The sequence below is a fragment of the Taeniopygia guttata genome, chromosome 13, assembly GCF_048771995.1.
Source record: "Taeniopygia guttata chromosome 13, bTaeGut7.mat, whole genome shotgun sequence".
In the NCBI taxonomy this organism is placed as follows: Eukaryota; Metazoa; Chordata; class Aves; order Passeriformes; family Estrildidae; genus Taeniopygia; species Taeniopygia guttata.
Window position 1 is genome coordinate 10079952 of NC_133038.1, and position 21461 is coordinate 10101412.

General features: G+C 49.7%; 1 protein-coding gene and 1 long non-coding RNA gene across 4 annotated transcripts in view; one reads left to right on the plus strand and one right to left on the minus strand.

The window, feature by feature from the left end:
* Positions 1 to 5991: 5991 nt before the first annotated feature.
* SPRY4 (sprouty RTK signaling antagonist 4) lies at positions 5992 to 19799 on the minus strand. The gene is made up of 2 exons (XM_030283944.4): positions 19559 to 19799; positions 5992 to 10340 (listed from the first exon to the last, which is right to left on the minus strand). The coding sequence occupies exon 2, from the start codon at positions 10292 to 10294 to the stop codon at positions 9401 to 9403; it is 894 nt and encodes a 297-aa protein (XP_030139804.2). The 5' UTR covers positions 10295 to 10340; positions 19559 to 19799; the 3' UTR covers positions 5992 to 9400.
* Positions 15825 to 21461, plus strand: part of LOC116808901 (uncharacterized) — a 52562-nt gene continuing 46925 nt past the window's right edge. For 2 of the 3 annotated variants that reach the window (XR_012058081.1, XR_004369166.3), the window contains exon 1: positions 19928 to 20011. This is a non-coding gene — a long non-coding RNA (uncharacterized lncRNA). Of the gene's footprint in view, positions 15932 to 19927; positions 20012 to 21461 lie in introns of those variants that run through there. The other variant, XR_012058082.1, reaches the window with a different exon arrangement.

Consider the following 21461-nt stretch of genomic DNA (forward strand, 5'->3'; position numbering starts at 1 on the left):
GAGAAAAAATCCTCATTTGCTGAAGGGCCAAATGAAGGAAGACGGGGAGAAGTTGTTTGTTAATAATAAAGAATGAGCTTTTACAAAGACCTCGTGTCCAAAGCTCTTTAACTTTTCCTGGCATTTCCCATCCATTCCATTGTTAAGCCCTTTGCTGTCGGAAAACAGCGCCGGGCCAGGGCGCTCGATGATCTCATCCCCAAGGCTTCTGCACTCGCCTCTGTTTACCCATCCCACAGCATTTGCTCCTCAGATTTGGTTTCCTACTTTGAAGAAAAAAAATAAGAAGGAAAAAGGGAAAAAAAAAAAAATCTTTCATTTGTGCAGTGTCTCTCCCCGCCCCCGGTGCTGGGCTCCGAGGAAAATAGCACCTTGGTGGTTTTCAAGGAGAGGATGGACCACAGCACATTCCCACAATTTATAAGAGGAGACAGGAAGGCCTCAGTGACTCATAAACACTAACAGATTCTGTATTTGAGCTTCTCTTTGTTGTTTGTTATCCTTAATTTCATGGTTTTCCTTCTTTTGAGCGTGTTTGTGTATTTTAGACGATGCCATCATTTTGTCAGGACACTTTGTGTGTGGTTCCCACACAGGAGCAATGTTGTCTGCCTGATGGCTGGGCTCACAAAAATGACACAGCAGCCAGTGGAAACGCTGGAGGGTTCTGTTTGGTGGCACATTCTGACACGAGGACCCTGGGACAGTGAGGCTGGGCAGGAGGGACCCTTCTCTGGCGTGTGCCAGCGCTGCTCTGCGTGGAGAGGGTCAGGACCTCCTGCCTGGGAGCAGCTCTGAGGGCTGTGCTCAAAGCTCCCCAGTGTAATGACCCTAAATCTGTCCCTCAAGTGACCCTGGGAGGGTCAGGCTGGCATGGTCAGTGTGCCCTGGGCAGTGACCTGCCCTTCTGAGGGTGGCTGTGCCCCACCCTGGCTCTCGGTGCTCCCAGCCATGACTCTCTGAGAGTTGGGTACATCTCTGTGTGCAGACTGTTCCAGCAGTTTTTCCTGGTTTAGTTAAAAACAATAATTTGTCAGAGGGCTGGGATGAGTTTCCTCGAGCAAGGAGGTCTTTAGCTCTTTGGCTTCATCTTGCCTTTGTTTTCCCCTTGCCATCCCACCAAAACCTCCCCTCTTGTGTGGCAGAGGGCATGAGCTGGCACCCACTCTTTTCCTCCGAGCTGGAGATGGTTAAATCCTGCTGGAAAGCCAACGTGTTGTAAGGCACCTAGAAACCCCTTCAGACAAGGCAGTTCATTCATGTAAGGTATTTTTAATTAGGCATGGAATGGTTTGGCTTGGAAGGGACCTTCAAGATCACCCATTTCCAACACCCCTGCCATGGGCAGGGACACCTTCCACTAGACCAGGCTGCTCCAAGCCCTGTCCAGCCTGGGCTTTCAGTTTAGTTAAGCCATGTACGCATCAGCTGTTGGGATTGCTGAGCGCTGATGGGTGGGAGTGCCAGGAAATTATAGCTTTTCAGCCCTGCACGGGGATCTCCAAACCCTCTTCCTACTCCCCTCTGGATCTGGGGGCAATACCAGTGCAGCTGTTTAAATATGCTCAAAAATTTGGGAACACAAGTAAGCACTAAACTTTCCCAAGGTGGCTGAGTAATCGTGTTTGCTTTAGCATTTTAGTCCCCCAATTACCCAAGCCAAGGATATTGCCTCTTTAAACAGAGTTCAAAAAGCCCAAGAATTTTTTATAAATAGCTCACATCCTCTTGATAACAACCCGGCTGCTATTTATTGCCCACTTCCCCTCAGACAGACAGGTCAGAGGACTGAAAATCGCACTTCCCATGGAATCCAGAGGAACTGGGGTTTTCAGGTTCCTACAATTGTTTGTCATTCTGGGTTTCCTTTGCAGTTTGCAGCGTTCAGCCAGGCTGACCCTGCAGAGGAGGGATGGTTGGGATGTATTGCTGCCTCCCTGGAGCACTAAGCCCCATTTTCTGCTCCCGTCTTTGGGACCAGCAGAAAATCCCTTTACTTCCCAGCAGCACGGGGTCCCTCCAAGCCATTTTTTTTTAACTTCACACTTCACTGAATCCTCTCTGGTCTTCTTTTACACTCCCACCTTCCCGTTCAGTCCAAAGCTGTGTGGCCAGAGCTGTCTCCTGCTGAAATCAGGTGGGAGCTGCTTGCTGATGCTTCCTTGCCCCTGTGGAGAGCGAGCTGCAGGCACAGAGGCAGCGTGGCTGCAGAGGCTCCTCAGGAGTGGGGTTTGTCCTGTCCATAACTCATGCCAACCCAACCTCGCTGAAGCACCAGTCCTGTGCTTCTGTCACTGTGAAATCACAGAATCAAAGAGGATGGTTTGGAAAGGACTTGAAAGACCATCTCATTCTAGCCCCCAGTACAGCTGGAGGTTTCTTAGCAGTGGATAGGCACCCATGTAAAGAAAACATAAATTTAGTTGTATTCCTAAGGATAATTTACAGGAATATCAGGAGAGCTGGTTTGTGCCAGCCTTGATTTGTCATGGGGCTGCTGCTGATTAAAACAGAACTGTAACCCCTCATCCTCAGACATGAAAGACGATGAAAAATTTGCTTTGGTGGGACTCTAGATCTCCTAGATCATAGCCCCTGTATGCTGGAAGTAAGGATCTGTGCTGATGGCTCACCCTCTCCATGAAAAACAATTAAATACTGTCACAATGAGGATGGAGTTTTAATTAATTCATTCTTTAGCATCTCTTGGACACGGTGACTTCCCTGAAGGGACAATAGGAACCATTTCCTTGCCAGCTCAGAGCAGGGCATTTCTGGGTGGAGGGTTTTGCTGCTCCACACGTGGCTGAAGGCTCCAGGGCCATACCTGGAGCAGAGGGATGTGCTGCAGAATGTCCCAGTTTTGTGCTCTGAGAATATTGTGTTTCTGATTAGGAGCACTGGGTTACATAATGGCATCATAATCACAAACATACCTGCTCTGAGCAGAACGGGGCTGGATGATTTATTCATAAGAGTTTCTTCATGCAGAAACTTCTGTTTATTCCCTGTTGTAAGGGCAGGAAAATGTCAATGGAAGCTGCAGTGGTATGGTGCTAATGGGAAGTACGTGCTTCAGTCTTCCCTCTCTTCAGGAATAGTGAAGAGTAAATTTTTTAGGGTTTTTATGGAGAAATTCCTGTGTCTTTGTGCTTGGGAGCACAGGCCTTGCTTGGGTTTACAGAACCCAGCTAGCCTGGGAGGGAGCAGGAGGTGCTTTCCCTGCCCAGTCCCCAGCTGGTGTGGGCAAGAGCCTGGCAGAGTGATCAGAAACCTTAAACTTGAAATCCTGGCTGGCTCTTGGCTCTTTTTGGGGTTTAACAGGCTGTGGTGGGGTTGAACTCTGGTCCTGAGCCCTCATCTGCTGCTGGGGGGCTGCTGAGCCCACGTGAAATAAATGCAGGTGTTTACACCAGGGAGACACAAAGGTTTCTATTTATTTATTTTTATGAACACCTTTTGAGTCTCTCCTCCAGTCACATTTTTGGCTGATGTTTCTCAGCTTGCTGGTTGTTTTTCACTTGCCATTTACTGATTTTCTGCAGCAGCAGAAGCCTTGTTGTGCCCTAGTTGGTCATCCAGGGCTGTGATGGGCTCTGGTGGCCTGGGCATGGTCAGAAACTTCTGTGAAGCCTCTTCACCCCTCTTGTGCCTCAAAACCTGGTGTCCAGCTTGGACCCTGGGGTCTGTTTGGGGTGGCTCTGTCCCAAAGCCTGTGGAGGCTGTGTGGGTGCAAGAGGAGGGCTGAGACCCTGCTGAAAGGCTTTGCCTTCACCTCTGTAGCCAATTCCTCCTTCTCCTGGAAAGGGAAGCTTGTCCTGTGTAGGAACCCCCTCTGAGGACATCCCTGAAGTTTTATGGTGCTCAGCAGGGGTTCAGTGCTCCCACAGGAGGTTATTGTGGGGAGGAAGTAAAACAAAGTGCAAAGATCCCACCAATGTTGGCAGAAGGCACCTGGGACTCCATTTTCTCCATGCAGAAAAGCCAATTCTTTATTCACATAACTCCTTCTAGGCAGTTTTCACAGACTCATGTGCAACACCAATTGGCTGATAGTTTTCTTACTTCATTTATTAGTCAGAAGGTGATTTGCGTGTACATATTCACATTCAGGTGTTTACATCCTTTGTGGCTTCCCACGGGACAAGATCTATTGTTTAAATAGGTGCCCCTATTTTTCTCCCCAAGGAATAGGTTGTTGAGTTCACAAAATTTTCATACCCAAGATTGTTTAATATGGGAACTTGCAAGTTATCTGAAATTAGAAGAAGTGACAGACTAGCAGAGCAAGGCCTGGTTTCATAAGGCCTTTTATTACATCTTTTACCTGTCTGCAACACTTGCACCTTTGGGAAAATCTCATCATGCTTATTAAGTAGATATTTCAGAAAAATAGTCTTAAAAGTAATTAAAAATTAGGTTTTTATCTCATTTTGTAGCATCTCAGAATGGTTTGGGTTGAAAGGGATCAAGGGATGCAACCTGCTTGATCTGGTCACTTTTTTCTGTAAGTTCATAGTTTCTGTTAGTTTCAGCCCATTCTCTCAGAATTAATACATTGATTTAGGGTATTTTAGGGTGCTTTGATTCACCAGAAATTCCCTTTCAGGTCTGCCAGCCAAGAGCTGGGCTTGCTCTAGGACTGGGAAATCTGTTGTGCTCTTAGCTCTGTGCATCTCTTCATAGCCTGTGCTTTTGGAATTGGAGTTGGTTTCCTTTGAGAGCCAGTAACTGAAAATGATGTAAAAAAGGATTAAAAAAAAGGCTGATAATTCTAGTAGATTTAAAAAATACTGCTTTAACATCTACTGCTCAAATCAAGCAGAGTGCTCTGGTTCTCTTCCAGCAGAGAGACATGAGCGTTGTGTTGGTATTTTTAAAGCTTTATGTGCAAGACATCAGTTGGTGTTGCCAAACTCTGATTTAAATTTATACATCCTGGCTCAGTCTGTTTGTTAAAAAAAAAAAAAAAAAAAAAAAAAGAAAAACCACCCCCAGCATAACAAATGCAGTATCTTTTCCTTATTGCAATTTTTTTGGCATCAGACGTCGTGATGTGCACAGTGTAGTTATTGTCTCTTTATCTGATCCATTGACTGATTCAACATTATTGTTTCAATAATATTATTGCAGGCCAGGTAACACACTCGGGTTACCTCTGTGATGACACAAAACATGGCACAGCTTCCAGTGAGTCACAGCTCCACAGTGTGTGCAAATAAATAACAGGAATGGTGAAAAATAAGCCGGATTCTGTATTTTTAGCAGTCCAGCGTGATGCTGGTGACACATGAGGAGCTGGGGGCAGGAAGGGTGGTGGGTGGGAGCTCCAGGATGTGGCTCAGGGGCTGTGCAGGGTGAGCAGAGGCTCGGGGAGTTGGTTCTTGGCACTTTCTTGTCCTTTTCCAAGGAGGTGGGAGAGTTCTGGCTGCCCCCATGTCCGGGGGGGCCTTGGGGTGGGCTGGAGGATGCTCTGTGCCCACCCACGGCCCTGGTGGGGCTGTTCTGGTGTGGGCAGCACTGCTCTGCCCCTGGGAAGGAGAAGCAGGAGAGCTGGAAATGGGTGTGAAATGCTGAGGGAGGCTCTGTGGGATGGGCTGGCACAGCCCCTCTGAGTGCTGGGGCTGCTGACTTTGTGGTTGGTGCTCTTTGGTGCCCGTCCCCTGTCACCCTGAGGGCTCAGCCCCCTGGAAGGGGCAGCCTGACTCCCAGGCTGGCATTTGTCAGTGGGGCAGGGAAGGAGAGGATTGCTCCTGCAAGCTCACAGAGCCCCTCACTGAGGTTCTGGCTCTTCCCACTGCAGGGGATTTGAGGGTAATTAATTGCTGATGTGCCAGGCTGTGGGGCAGAGCAATGCCAGCATCACCCTGAGCTCCTTGGCAGGGCTGCAAAGCATCAAATAACCAATTCTGGGCTACTCTCTGCTTGTATTTTTAGAGTAATTGTTATAAACATTCTTGGGATTTTTTTTTAAAAGAACCACAACAGCCATTTATATATTTAACAATATATATTTTTATATATATATAATTTCTAGATCAGTACATTCATCAGTACTTGTTTTTCTTCACAAACAGAAGAACTCTTACAATAGTAGACTTTCTAAAATAAATACTATTAAAATAGAACTTCAAAATAAATATTCTATACAAAGAAAAACCTTCTGTGGTAACTTTTCAGGGTGTACATGTGAGGGGGTGGTAAGAGGAGGTGGGGAAATATTTCTCAGGGTGTCTGAGCGTGGGAGGGGAAGGGAATACCCAGTGCTGGGAAGGCGAGGGCTCATCAGGGTGGCAGAGCCAGTGCCCAGGGAGCACCAAAGGTGGGATCTGCTCCTGTCACCTGCTGGGCACAGGGCTGTGCTTGAGGGGGTGTTTGTCTGTTGGGGCCACTCTGCTGCTGCTGGGAACGTGGTGTGGCATTGCCAGCACCCTCAGGTCCCCCTCCTTGCTGCCTGGGCTGTTCTGCGAGGGCAGGGGCGAGCTGAGCCTGCTGCAGCAATTAGCAGAGCTGCAGCAATCAGCAGTGCAGGTGCCCTGCCATCCTCCTCCTCCTCCTCCAGAGCATGGCACCGGGCCCAGGGGCAGCTGCCCTGCCCTCCTGCCCTCCTGCCCCACAGCTGCCCCTCAGCGCCGTGGCTGCAGCGCTCTGCTCATTAGCGGCTGTCCCTTCGTTAGCGGGGCTCTGACCCTGGCACAGCGGAGGGCTGTGACACGGTGACACGGCACCGTGCCCCTGGTACATCTCTGGGGTGGCAGGAGAGCCAAGTACCTTCAGAGGGAGCGGGGAGATGGAATTGTTGGATGGGGAAGAGCGGGAACAGCGATGCCGCTGACGGGAGCTGCTCCCCCTGGCACTGCCCTGCCCTGCCCTGCCCTGTCCCAGCTCCAGGCAGGGCTCAGCACCTTCCTGCCATGCCCGGGGCTGGCAGGGCTGGGGCAGAGCCCAGCGGCCGTGCTGGGAGCCCAGGGGAGGAGGGAGGGTCACTCTGCCACGCTGACCGCTGCTCGAACACATCCACGAGGCTTGGCAGGCTCCAGCACGGTGTGTCGGCTTACAGGGCTTGGGAATTCAAACAAAGCAACAGAGAAATAGTTTACAGCTATGTACAGTGAGAGGAAACCCGGCTGGGAGCGCTGGGATGGGTGCATGAGTGCAGGTTGGCACGGTGGTGACAATTCCAGCGTGCCTTTGCTCACAGGACCGTGCAGCCAAGCCGTGGGCTCTGCCAGCGCGGGTTTCAGCACAGATTCCCCAGGAACAGCCAGGGCCAGAGGGTCAGAAAGGCAAAGCAGCCCTGGGTGGAGGCCATTTGGACATGTGTGGTCCCAGCAGAGGAGGGCAGCAGGTAAATACCTCTCCTGCTGGCCTTTTCTAGCTTGCTTGTATCTTAGGAAAATTATTTCTCTTATTAAATACAACATCTTATACATTCAACCAACAGTTCAGCTAGTTTGGGGTTGGTTTTCCTTTTATCGTTTCCCCTCCAATTTGTGCAAGATAATAAATACAGCTCTGGATCCCCACCTGCTTCCTGGTGCCCACATACAGTTAACTACCCTGTAGGAACTGGTATCTGGTAACAGGCATTACATCCTTTTATAATATGATTCAGCATGTACAAGCTAGCAAATGTTATAAATAGAAAAGTTGGTTGGTTTTATTTTTTTTTAAACTCCCCCATTCAATAAATATCTACAAGTCAATTGAGCTAAACCCCAAGTCATATCCAGCTGAGCTGAATTCTGAAACCCAAAGACACCAGAGCCCCATCAGGACGCTGCTGCCAGCCCCTACCCGTGGCTGCATCACAACCAGGCCAAGGGGATTCCTGGAAATGCTACATGAGCTCTGCCTATTGCTTATCTAATTAGAGATGACATTTCACTGTCACTGCTGTGCATTTACTGAGGACATCTCCTCTAATTAAAAACACCAAGAGAGACTAGGTCAGTTTTCTGCATGCAACAAGTACCTACCTACTCGTTAGAGTGTTGCATGTTTGGACCAAGATTCTTGTTTAGCACCTTGTAGTTGTCAAGAGAGAGGGGTCACAGCACCCTTGGGGAAGGCAGAACCAGCCTCAGGATGAGGGCACAGACAGAGCCAATATTTGCATGCTGAAAACCACGGGCCCATTTGTTAACTACACTCTCCTCCTTCCCCTGGCTTTCCCTAGTGTGTGTTAACACTAAAATAAACACTAAAAGCATTCTTTACATTTAAAAAGACACTTTTGTACAGAAGAGGCAAAAGTCAAACAGCAGCAATAGGGGTGGGGGAATGTGCTGTACTTCAAGCAAATGCCATTTACCCCCAAGACAAAAACAAATCTTAGTATCTAATGAGCAAAGAAAGCTTGTTCCAGGAGGGGAGGTACTGGATTGAGATCCCTAGAAAAATACATCTATGTGCATCGTACACTTAGGTTTGTGTGACTTCTTACCAGAGCTTAAGAGGTTTAGGGAACAAACCCCGCCCGACTTCGCTTTGTGGCTTGGGTTACCTCCCCTTTGCTCCGGTACCGGGGAGCGAGCTGGGCCTGGGGGAAATGGGACTGGCCCCCTTCCTCCTGGAGAGGGGCTGTTCTGTGGAGGGAAAATTCATATTCCATCCAGTGAAACCTTATGCCACGGATCAGCTTACAGGCAGGAGGACTCGGTGTTGATACAACTGCCTGAACACATCCTGCTGCAATTCCCCCTGGGAGGAGCAGCCCTGCTACCATCTTGCTTTACAAAGAGGGTCCAAACCAGTGGGGCCAGGTGGGATACACCCAAAGGGCAGAAGACCCTTCAACAAATGAAATCTAGCTTCACTTGTGGTCCAAAAATCTTTGAGGGAGACAGAAAGCTTTTGGGAAACACGTACTTTGTGTGCAACCAGCCCTTGGAGTGGTGACTAGGAGGGAAGGAGGGTGCAGGGAGTTCCCCCATCACCTTCAGCAGGCTGCTGGGAGCGAGCTGGGGTTTGGAAGGAGACAGGAAGCAAGTAGCCCGCCCTGAATCTGAATCCAAAGCAGCTTTTTGCAGCTGGGAATGGGGGATTGGTTGTGAGGCGGTGCCTGCCGAGCGAGCAGTTAATGGTTCCTGTGGTGTGCAGGCCTGGTGAGCAGCCGTCTGTCCAAGCTGGGAGATTTCAGCAGCTGTACTTCATGGTGTACATGGGTTTGCAGCCTTCCCTCTGCATTACTAACATTCCTCCTTTGGCCCCATCTATTTAAACTGCGACCAGTTCCAAAAACCCTGAATAACCCAAAGTGCTTCAGTCTGTGGAAATAGTTGCTTCCGCTTTCTCCGAAGGCGAGAGGCTGACGCTCTCCTCAGAACACAGGTTGTTAAACAGAGCCAACACCACCCTGCTCCGCGGAACAGCCTCCCAATTCCGTCCTCCCAAACTATTAAAAGGGCTTTTCTGCCCCTTTGCTCTCGGGCAATGCCTTGCAAATGACACTGTTTGTGTTTTTGCACCTGCATCCGGGCCGGCTCACCTGGTCGTAGCATCTCTGGGACAGCTTGACGCAGCCGGTGGCCGGCAGGTAGCAGAGCAGGCAGGGCAGCACCAGGGACAGGGCGCCCATGAAGGACCAGCGGGCGCAGCAGTTGGAGTGGGAGCAGGAGCAGGGGTGATCGGCGCACGTGCCCTCGTCGTCCTCGTTGGTGCAGTGGTAGAAGACGCCCTTGACCAGGCACATGCAGGTGGAGTAGTTGACCAGGTTCTGCGCCGAGCACAGGCACTCCTGGTTGCACACCCAGCACGAGGGCAGAGTCCGGGGCAGGGCGCACTCCTTGCACTTGCATTTCCCACAGGCCTCGCACAGCAGGAAGTGCTTGTCCAGCTCCTGAGACGCGGGGCCCTTCAGCTCCAGGGGTTTGCAGTTGATGGCCTTGGGCTGGATGCGAACGGCGCAGGGGGACGACTGCTCCGCCACGGGCACCGGGGCCATGTGGTCCAGGAGCCTTTGGTCTGAGGACGTGCTGCTGCTGCTGCTGATGGAGCTGGGGCGCCCACTGAAGGAGATCCAGGGGTGGGTGACATCCTGCTCGCAGCGCTGCGGGTGCTGCCCGGTCGAGCCCGGTTCGTGGGGGGCTCGGGGACGCTTCTGGGCCGGCGGCTGGGAGGCGCTGGGGTTGTCGGTGTAGTCGTTCTCGATGTGGGTGGTCTTCATCTGGTCGATGGGCAGGATGGTCAGCGGGTGCTGCAGCCGCCCGTAGGGGATCCGACTGTCCAGCAAGGGCTGCACCATGGCAGAGTTGGGGACAACGGTGATGTTGTGGGGGATCCGGGGCTCCATTGAGAAATCTGGCTGACTGCTGGGGGGAAACCTGTGCTCAAGTGTCCTGGGAGAAGGGAAGGAGAAAGAAAAGGGATGGGGGAGAGGGAGAGAGAGCGCACTGTTATTGCGGTGTCCTGCAAACCTGGCCCAAAAGGGCTCTTTGCTGAGGCTGGTTGTTGTGCTGAGGGTCTTGTAAGGTAAACTTGTGTCTGAGAAGGCAGAGCACTCGGGTACAAAGTGCCTCACTCCTCCTTTGCTACCATATCCCTCTCCCTGACCTGGCCATCTATAGCTCTTCCAGCCCTGGGAGCGCTGTGGTCATTCCAGGCTCCTGAAGAGCTCACTCATGGTTTTACAGAGGGAAAGCAAATCTTGGGGCTTCTGGTGTACATTTACATGTGGTTTTGTCAGCAAATTTCCTGAAATGATTTCTCTAAACTTTGGAGGCTTTCCCCAGTTGACCCTGATCCCTAAAAAGCCTGATGCAGGATTGTGGCTTGTGGAAGCGTTGGCCTGGTACAAGGATGCCTTTGAGCATGGGGCTGAGCACCTGTCCGTGCTAACCAAGGATCTGCCAGTGGGAGGATGGATTGATTTTGGTGAGGAAGTGTCCCCTCTCCATCAGGAGCCGCTGGTTCCAGACGCTCCTTCATCCCTCCCAGGGGAGGTGGAAGTGCTTGCTCAGCACCTTGTCTGGAGGCAAACCAGGGTGGGAGCCAAGGGTGCAGCTCCCAGGAGAACACCCCCATGGCTCAGGCCGGATCCATCACCTCACCCAGGTAATGAGACACTCGTGCAGCCCACTAAGTGCACTAATATTCAGCTGAAATGCTGTTTACCAGCTGCCCTGGCTGAGCCGTCAGCGCCGCAGTTTCTAATTTCATTGAAAGAGTGCAATTTATCCTGGAGTCAATCCAAAGATTCAGCAGTGGCGTAGGACAAGAAACCACAGGAAGTAACTAAACTTAAATCAAAGAACGGAAACGACTCGGTTCAAATTTAGAAAGTGCACATTGTTTTCTAGTAGATGTGCCATTTCCTCACGGGGTGACCTTTATTCATAAATAATATAATGCTGGAGATCGGTTGAAAGAAGGGGTGAGTAAAGCTTTGGTCGCAGGAGGGGAAAAGCTGCTGGTATCAAGAAAAAGGAAGTAGTGAACAGCTTAAGGCATTGCCAGTTGTTTGTGTTCAACAAATAAATTAACCTTCTCCAACAGCGTGAAAGCTTTGGTCTTGGCAGTGCTGGTTTAACAGCTGGGCTCGATGATCCTAAAGGTCTTTTCCGACCAAATGATTCTGTGATTCTATGACTTTCAATATCACAGCAGTGGGAAAAAGGAAAAAACTGCATCCAGCTACAACCAAATAATGCACGAGAAGTGTGTGTGTGTAAATGTGTGTGCACTTCTGCGAGAGCACATCTCCCCTAAAATGAACACGACAAAAATCGGAGCAAGACCTGATTCCGCATTCCTGGGAGAAGAAAGGGAAGCCCATTTTTACCCCCTGAAAAATGCCACCAGAGTCCACTCTTGCGTTTGTAAATCGTTGCTCTGATGGATCACTTGGCATTGGGGCTGGAGAAGCGCCAGTGCTCCCGGGATCAGCGGGAGGGCAGGACGGGCACATGCCGGGTCCGGCCTGCCGGGCCCCCCGTGTCCCCTGTACCACGGGAAGAACTGCTTTCTTAGCAGTAATGATCATTATTGTCATGCAGCCCTTATGCTGCCTTGCTTCCCCAGTTCAAATTCTCTGCTGGGTCTTAGCCATTCATTTGGATTTTTTTTCATTTCATTATTCATAGCTCATTGACATCCTGACTGGAGGAACAAGAGGGTTTATAAAGCATCTCTTGCTAGTTACTGTATGTAAAAAACAAAGAGAAGCAATGATTCTGACAACTATGGTGTGTGCAGAGGGAAAAGAACTTGATTTTCTTTTGTGCATCAGCATCCAGTGTCATGATATAAAAAGTATTTGCTGCAAGTCAGAGTTTAGCAAAATCATCAGTTCTGTATCGGCTGCGTGTTACATTTGCAGGGAGACTTTGATTCCACTGGGGTTTTTTTTGTTGTTTTGGTGTTTTTTTTTAAAGGAGAGAGATGCAGCTGTTTTGGTTGCCAAGAGTAAGTGCAGCAGAGCTGATCTTAGATGGAAGGTAGCTGGAGGAAATGGTGGCAGTGCTGCAGGGCGCTGCAGCTCCTCCTGGCCCTGCCAGCCCTGCCTTTGTGGCCCCTCCAGGGCTCTCTGCTCACTCCCACTTGTTACCAGCTCTTGGGAATCTGCTGCATTCACCAGATTTCCACTGGATCCACGGAGAACCATTTGTTTTAAGGTGCTGCCCTGTGTGGCAGCACGTGTGTGGAGCAGAGCTGCCCAGCCCAGGCAGTGAGCTGGTGCTGCCTGTCCCCAGGGTGGCACCTCTGCCTGCCCAGGGTGGCACAGCGAGGGCGTTCTGCATTGCTGGTGGCAGCGTGGGAGCCCCTGGAGGTGGCATTAACTCTGCTGTGGTCCAGGGCCAGTGATGCCATCACACAGAAATGGTGTCACCAGATTAGTCTGGGGAAGGATTAGAGCCAGGCCACTCCTCAAACATCCCCATCATGCACAGACAAGGCAGATGTTAAAGATGGCTTATCTGAGATAGTGCTAATCAAGATTTCAGTTAATTACCACAGAAAGGAGAGGGACCCTGGACTAAACACCACACGTCAGGTGTTTTCATCCTCTTTTTTCACTGTAGTACAGTTTCAAATTGTCTTTTTAATAGATAAACTATTTCTGCAGGACAAGGGGAAGGGAAGCCTGACATGGTGAACTCAAAGACCCTGCAGATATCTGGGCACAGGATCTACTTGGATAAAGCCTGTGGAGGGAAAACAACCAAACAAGACCCAGCTCTTCCCATTCCCAGAGCCCTGCTCTGGCCACAATGTCATTTTGGCTCAATCAAGATCACCTTTAAACCACCACAGATGTCCACCCTGATAGGTTTAGGTGCTTGGACATGTGGTCCTCCACTTTCTGCCCTGCCCTCTCTCTCCTGAGCAGAAGGTTTCTGCAGTTAACTGCTCTCCCCTTTCATGCTGCTCTTAGCAGACAAATGTTTCTGATATTTATGGAATTTTCCAAGGACCATGACTACGTTGCTGCTGCTGGCCTTGTCACCAGAAATTGCAGCAGCGCAGCGAGATGGCCGGTGACAGATCCAGGTCAAACACCTCGAGTGCTGGGCTCGGGGTGAGCTGGGTGCTGCTCGTGCTGCCAGGAGCCTCCTCTCCCCTGGGCACTGCCAGGTGCCAGCCAGGGCAGTGCCCAGGGTGTGTCTGGGTGTGTGGGCACCTTTCCCTCAGCTGTCAGTGCCCCGTGTCTGGCCCAGGACAGGCACACAGTGCCCCACCTGCCTGGCACAGAGGGCACAGAGCAATCCAGCCCATCCTGGGTAGGGCTTTGTGCTGGGGCAGAAGGAGATCCTAAGCCAGCCTGTCCCTGTGGAGTGTGTAGATACCTGGTGGGGCCCCATGACTTCCCTGGATGATCCCCCAGTCACCACTAGACCTTTTCTGGCTGATGTGTACCCAGAGGCAGGGCAGCCTTTCCTTCACCTCCCCCCAAAACCCACCCCCAAAACACGTGGGGTGTTTGCTCACAAGGATAACGTTGCCTTCAGCAGCAACGCTAGTACCTTATAAACCGAATTTATACAGCTTCTCCCAGCCAGATCCCAAATCAAAATTAATGTCTGGGGTAACCCAGCTGCACTTTAGACCTTGAAAGAGGACAAAAGCTGAGGGGTGCAACCTTAAGGATCTTTGCTGTCCACTGCACTAATCCTGACTGTAAATTGCATTTCAATTGAGGAAAAAAAGCCATACAGCACACAAAATTAATTAATTTTTGATCACAGGTAATTACAGATGTATTACAGCATTAACACAGGCACAAATTCACTGTTTGCAACTGTACAGATAATTTTCTTAAAGTAGACAACAGGAAGAAAAAGCCATGACTGTATTCTTACATAGGGAATTTTTCATTCTTTAGAGGCAAACAATGAGGTTCTTTTCAAGGCAGCAAACTCCCATGTAGAGAAAAAAATTCTCTTCCCCCATGACTGTACAATCACTCACCACATACAATTTTCAAGTCAAAATATACTTCCTTCCAAGGGAGTAAAATTGGACTCAAAAGTCAAGTTCATACACGTGTTGCAGTGTTTGTTCCATCTCTTCATCAAGATATGGCCAATTTAAAATTACTGTTGTACTGGGTAATTGCAAGTCCTAAAGTTGTAGGAAACCAACTGTTATTGTAAAGTGTTTTGGTATTATTTCAGACTCAGAAGTTTTGTAGGGTTTTGAAATCAGATGAAATTAAAACAAAAGGCATGTTATGTTTTAGTAGGATTTTGGATTTTCCTACATCATTTTATCCTTGTAGGCAATTCCATGAGAAAGTCACGTCAACCCTCAGGACAACTCATTCTCATTAACATCTTCAGAACAAGTTTTGAAAGAATAAGGGTCTAATATCTTTATTTTCAGAGTGGAGTCGGACAACAAATCTTCCAGAAACTGAAAAACAAAATGGATCTTGACTTAAAAATCCAGTGAGTGCAGAAACATAAAATGTTCATAACCATCTGAGTCACCCACTGGTTAATAATTTTAATAAGTTCTTTCTCACATGTTTAACAATATTCTAGATGTTTGTGGTAATAAAAGAATAATAAGAGTAAGGGACTTAAGTCCAGAGGAGGGTCCCATGGGGAAGCAATCCTGGGCAACCCGGGACTGCCACATCCCCAGTGCAGGCAGCAGGAAAACAGGAAAAGCTTCCACGAGCTCCTCCTCTGCAGCCAGAACCAGGCACAAGGTCCCACAGCTCTGCCCAACCCTTTTTGGACACAAGCTCTTCCATGGAAATGTCTAAAGGGAATCTCAAATGTCACAGAAAGCCAAAAAGCCCCAAATGTGCTGCTTGGGCTGTGTTTGCTGAGAGACCCCGGGGTGGGCAGGGAAGCGATGCAGCCACCAAACCCTTGTGTCTGTCAGCTGTGTGCTCCAGATCAGGGGCCACTTAGCTCTCCCTAATTAATTCCACCTTAATGACACCTCCTGAGCAGCCTGTCCCTTCTGTTGTGTCTGACAGCACCGAGGGCAGGAGGAGCTGTTTGCCTCAGCAAACCAAGATTTCTCCTGGGGTTGCTGGCACTGGATTGTCCCCTCTGTGTCCTGTGACATCTCTGGTGGCTCCTTTCTGGAGCCTGGACTGTGCCCTGGAACATCAGGGAGCTGCTGAGCCTGCCAGTGCTGCCCTGCTGCCCTTTGCCAGGGGCTGGTGGCCATCTCCAGGACCATTATATTTATATATCTCATAAATGAAAACGGTTGTAATGGTGCTGGGGGCATGGAGAGCACTGGTGCACAAAAAACCACCTCCTTACAATAGAGTTGTTAAGGTTGGAAAAGACCTTTAAGATCATCAAGTCCAACTGTAAAGGGAATAAAGCAAATTTGATGCTTCAACATGAGTTTTCAATCACAGGTTTCCAAGAGTTTCCCAACTGTTGAAGCATCAGAAGCTTCTGTGAAGAAGGGATGGAGCAATTGCCACGGACTGCTGAAAGGCTGAGCCCTGCACTGGGATGGGGTAAGAGCTGAGCTGCTCTTTTGGGGATCTGCTTTGGGTCAGACCAGACAACTCCGAGTCTTGGCACCTACAGAGGGATCACACCTTCCCTCGGTCACTGATACTACACCTGGGCTAGATTAAATTTTAGGAAGAAATTGTTTCCTGTGAGGGTGGGCAGCCCTGGCACAGGTGCCCAGAGCAGCTGGGACTGCCCCTGCATCCCTGGCAGTGCCCAAGGCCAGGCTGGATGTGGCTGGGAGCCCCTGGGACAGTGGAAGGGTCCTTGCCATGGCTGGGGTGGAATGGGATGAGCTTTAGGGTCCCTTCCATCCCAAACCATGCTGTGACCCCATTACCAATGCAAAAGTTGAATTTGTCTCTGGAGGAGTTGTGACAGTCACTCACTGACACTGACACAGAGGCTGCAATAGCTGCAGGAAATGCACTGCAGAAATGGCTTTATTTCCTTTGCTGTCTGGGACACACGAATTTCTGAAAATACTGAAATGGTGCAAGGGGAAGAAAACAAGAAAAGCACAGAATATTTAGTCTTAACACAGGAAATGATCATAATTGAAAGCAATACATTGGAAGCAGCATCATGCCAGGGGTGGGCAGAAACATTTCCAGGCCTGTGCTAGGCAGCACAGCTCAGAGTCGATGGCAGCCAGTGCCAAATCTGATCTGTCACCAGCAGTCTGTCTCCTCTGGTGGCTTGGTTAAAAAGCAGTTTTTGGTTAAAAAGCAGTTTTTGGTTAAAAAGCACTCCTCTAGAAGGGCTGGGCAGAGCTGCACCTGAGCACTGGGCAGGACAGGCTCCCACCCGAGTGATCAATAAAGGATTTGCTCCCCCGGGCCCAGCAGAGCAGCTGGAGGCAAGGGAACAAATTCTGCCCCGCCTTGGTTTGGGATTGAGGACATCCTCTTGTCCAGGCCTGCCAGCAGTGACATGGGACACCCTGCTCCTGGCGCAAGCCAAAGGCTGCAATTAAAGCTTTTAATGAGGAAGACTACACTCAGAGGTAGTTAAAGGAGACCTCGCAGCAAGCACATGTTTTTAATGTGGGATTAAGAATAATTCATAAGGTTGGAGTTCATTAAGGCTGAGTTCGGCTGTCTGGATTTTGAGTCGAGCCGTAAATGCTTCAAAAAAAAGGAAAAATATGCTTTTCCCCCCTAAAGTGTGTATTAATATTAACAAAATATTGGCACTCGTTCTTTTTGTTCCCCTCCTTAGCAGCCTTATCTAGCTAAGGCCAGCTAGAATCTTCTCTACAAGCAATAAGGTAGGAAAAAAATTAGAAAGCTTATTAGGGAAACCTGCCATTTTTAAAACGAGACACAAAATTCTTGCCAGAGCGTGGAAATTCAGGAGCTGGGAAATGAGACCTGTAGACTTCCAAGAAGCTGTCTCTGTCCAGCTAAAGTCTGTTCCTATGGTGCGAGCGAATAAAGCACATTTTGGCCCACTAGCATTCAGATCTCTGGGGACTTGGATTTCTCAGTCAAAGCCTTTTACTGGACAAAAACATTTCTTTTAAGGTCAGAAAACTAAGCTCAGATATGATCTATTAAACTAATGGTACTAAATGATAAACTTATTGGAAGGATTGTAGATTTTCTTGTGGAAATACATTGAAAAAGGATTAAAAACCCAACACTTGTGCAACCGTTTGCCTATAAAAACACAGTTTTACTACTGGGCTGAAGCAGGAAAGTTATATAGCAATGTGATGAATGAATTTTTTTTCTTTCACGTTTAATTTTATGAAAACTGTCAGAACTGGTAATTAATTATTGCTGTAGTGTTGTAAGGTATGTGAATTTTATTTCACCGACTGAGAACAGAATTTTTTTTTTTGGGGGGGGGTAGGAATTGCTTTTTGAGATGTTGCATTCCCCAGTACGATTTGGGAATTAGTCATGATTCCAGGAAAACAGCTTTTGTTTTGCTGTTTCAGGAGGAGAACAAATAATTTCTCCCCTGCACATACCTCATGGAGCATTTCAAAAGGACTGCAGTATTCAGAAATGGTCCTTTTAATTTTATAATCCCAATATAGAGTCCCTTCCAGCAAGGGAACACACAGTAGCCCATGGAAAAGGGCACATTTATCAACGAGACATCCCCAGTGGGGTTCCAATAACTGAGAGCAACCCCTCCTCCTGCTATCAGTCATTTTTATATGGACAAGGGGGAAGCCAGGCATCAGGATCATTGTGATTCCATGCACAAATTGGGGCTTTATTCTTTAACCCCAAATAAAGGCAGAGAGGGGAAGCTTTAATATTGGGAAAGCTGGGTTCCTCTTTAGCTAATTAAACAGCAATTTCTTGCCATAGTGTCCCCCTGGCATGGTATGGAGGAAAGGCAGCAGCTGGAGAAGTTTAAAAGAATCTAGAACGTGCCTTTTCCACTCTGGATAATGCAGGGATGCTTTTCCTTCTCTCCTTCACCCTTTAAAGAAAAACTTGGGGCTACACAGGACTTAAATGAAGAAATCAGACCCTCGGTAACTGGAGGTGAAAGAGGGAAGCCTTTTCCCCCGTGATATTCCTTTGCACTGCCATTTCCAAGGTTTGCATTCCCACTCCTGCTTTCCTCTGAGACCTTTGTGCCTTTTATATGGCCCTTTCTGCTTTTTCCATTCCCCTCCTGATAATGAATTTTCAGAACATGTCGTCTCTAGGCTTGTCTTTCTCCTGTGACGCCAGGACTGTACCAGAAAATAAAATCCTGCCTTATCTTTGCTACGCAGTTGGTAGGAAGGAGCAGCCAGCACAGGTTTTGCCTCCATACATAAAATATTTCATATATTAGGTGAAGTTATTCCAGGTACACATTTTTATTACTCATCTAGCCTTTAAAATACAGCATCCATCCAGATTTAAAACAAGTGTACAGCAAGACAGGGAAGAACAGTGATGGAATAAGGCACTGAGGCCAAAAAAAAAGAAAAAAAGGCTTGTATGAAATAAAATGTGAAGAGCAAAGGTCATGCAGGAAAGGTCTGACACATGAGTGGCTGATTTCCGAAGTGTCCTATTATGGAGACAGCTAAAAACTACTTGACACTCACAAGACAGGGCTTTGGAAAAGAGAGGAAATGCGGATAATCCATTCCAAAGCAAGAAAGATCCAATTCTGACTTGTCAGCCCAGGTGACCATGTATTTATGCTCCTTTTCGGGGAAGGAAGGAGGGATGGAGGAGAAGACATCCCATCAGCAGAAAAAAGCCACTTATTCTGCTGGAAATGCCTGCAAACAAGCCCGACCCAAGTGTGCTGAAACCTGCCTGCCATATATGTACAGCAAATGCAGATGTTGATGGGAGAACACAGAAAAGAGGTATAAATCAGAGACGCAGGGACACAAATGGAAATTCTGCAAGGAACAGGATATTTCTCCAGAATGCCAAGTCTCCTCTAGGCTGGGAAGCACCAGGCAGCTCTCCACTGTCGGTAATTATAGCTAATCACTGTTAGAAAAGTCATCGCCAGAAATACGCTCATGATCAGCGATCTGTAAGGAGCAGCCCAACACATCCAGAACGAGCGCAGGATTTTCCCTCGGGGAGCAGGCTTGGCTTTTCCTACTTAAAACACTTAACAATTGCTCTCGCAAGCCCCGATCTCGTACTTACTTTAAGTAATTCGGCCAGGACCATGTCTCCAGAGGCGAGTTAATCCCAGAGCGAGGGGCCGGCCCCGGAGGAGCGGCAGGAGCCGGGGCAGAGCCGGGCAGAGCGGGGCAGACCGCGGGCACAGCACCGAGCGCGGCGCTGTCAGCGGCGCTGCGCCGCCCGCCCGCCCGCCTGGGAAAATGGCTATTTTATGAATGGGAGGGCAGCGGCCGCTCCTGCGCCTGCGCGGCCGCCCGACTCTATGAATGGGTGGGCACCGCGGCGGCACCGCGCATGCTCCGCTGCGTTTTATGAATGGGGGCTGGAGGGGAGCGCGGATGCGGCTCCCGTTTTCTTTTTTTTTTGGGTTTTTTTTTTTTTTTATTCCCCTTTTTTTTTTTTTTTTTTTTTTTTTTTATGAATGAAGGGCAGCGGCGGCTGCGCATGCACCGCGCCCCCCGCCCGGGGCTGGAGGTAACGCGGGGGTTGGGGGCACCCGACGGCCGGGGGGCACCGCCGAGCCCCCTCCCCTGCGGGCACGATCCCGGGGAGCAGCCGGGAGGGTGCCCCCGGCCCCTCGGGCATCCCCAGCCGCACCCCCGGGCGACCTTATCCCGCCGGGAGCGGGGCGAGGGGCGGCAGAGCGGGCAGCGCCTCTGGCCGGGAGCCGGGGCGGGGCAGGGGCACGTTCGGCTGGAGGTTTGGCGGTCCCCAGAACCGCTTTTGGGGTGTGTGACCGGGAGTGAAACCGTGGGAAGGGCTCTCCGTTAGCGCTCGGCCGCCTTTGCCGGTGCTGAGAGCCGCGGCTCGTTCCGTTCTCCGCAGCATCGTCACACGCCCGTGTCCGTCCCCCGTGCCCGGCGCTCGTGGCGGTGCCCGGGTGGAAATGCGAGCACGGCCCCACCCCGAGCGATGGATGTGCAACCTGCGGGTTTGTTTCACGGCTCTTCTCTCCCGAGGAGGTGGGGGAGAGCCGCAGGTTCCCGCACCCGCCCAGCGCCAGCCGCTCTCCCGTTTGATGGCCATTGATGCTCCGCAGCTCTGCCCCCGTTCAGCTTTTTGGGGGCGCTGGCCCCGGGCTCCCCACCCGTCCCCACCCAGCGCTGCTGCTCTGCTCGTGCCGGGCTGCCCCAGAGCCCTGCCCTTACTGGAAGGATCGTAGATTTTCTTGAGGAAATACATTGTATTGCGTTGAAAAAGGATTAAAAAACCAACACTTGTGCAACCGTTTGCCTATAAAAACACAGTTTTTGCTACTGGGCTGAAGCAGGAACGTTATATAGCAATGTGATGAATGAAATTTTCTCTTTCACATTTAATCTTTCACGCCCTCCCCAGCCCCAGCTCCGCTGGGCACGGGCGGAATCCCCGCTCCAGGTGGGGCTCAGCCCTGCGGTGCCCCCGGAGCCTCCCAGAGAGGTTGCTCTCCTGAAAATGCATTAATGATGTATTTTAATATCTGTAAGGAGTCATCTGCAGAGTACACACCAAGGCCCTGCTCATTTCCTGCCCTATTTATGGCGTGTGTATTTCAAAGCTTGCACAACACTGAAAAGAAAACCCCGTTGTTTATTTATTTAGTGCTAATACAAACAATGTATGTTACCGCAGATACAAAAGCAGAGAGATTTCTTTCTCCAGGAAGGATTCCTCCCTCCGAGAGCTCTGAGGCCGATCATTTTTCTTAGGTGTGTTTGTCTCCGAGGGCAGACACGTTTCTGAGTGGGAGCCCTGGTATGAGTCATGGGCAAATGCAATTTAACAAGGAAAGGACAGAAGATGGAGACTCCCTAAAGAGCAGCTTTTCCAGAAGGTTGCATAAAATCTTACTGGCCTTCAAATCTATCAGCTGGGTGCTTTTGAAAAGAAATAGAAGGCGGTTGGTGAAAGTGTTGCTTTGTTACCGGTTGTGTTCTTTGCAGTG

Coding starts and splice junctions, on each gene's coding strand:
- SPRY4 (XM_030283944.4), bottom strand. CDS start 10,294: ATGGAGCCCCGGATCCCCCACAACATCACCGTTGTCCCCAACTCTGCC.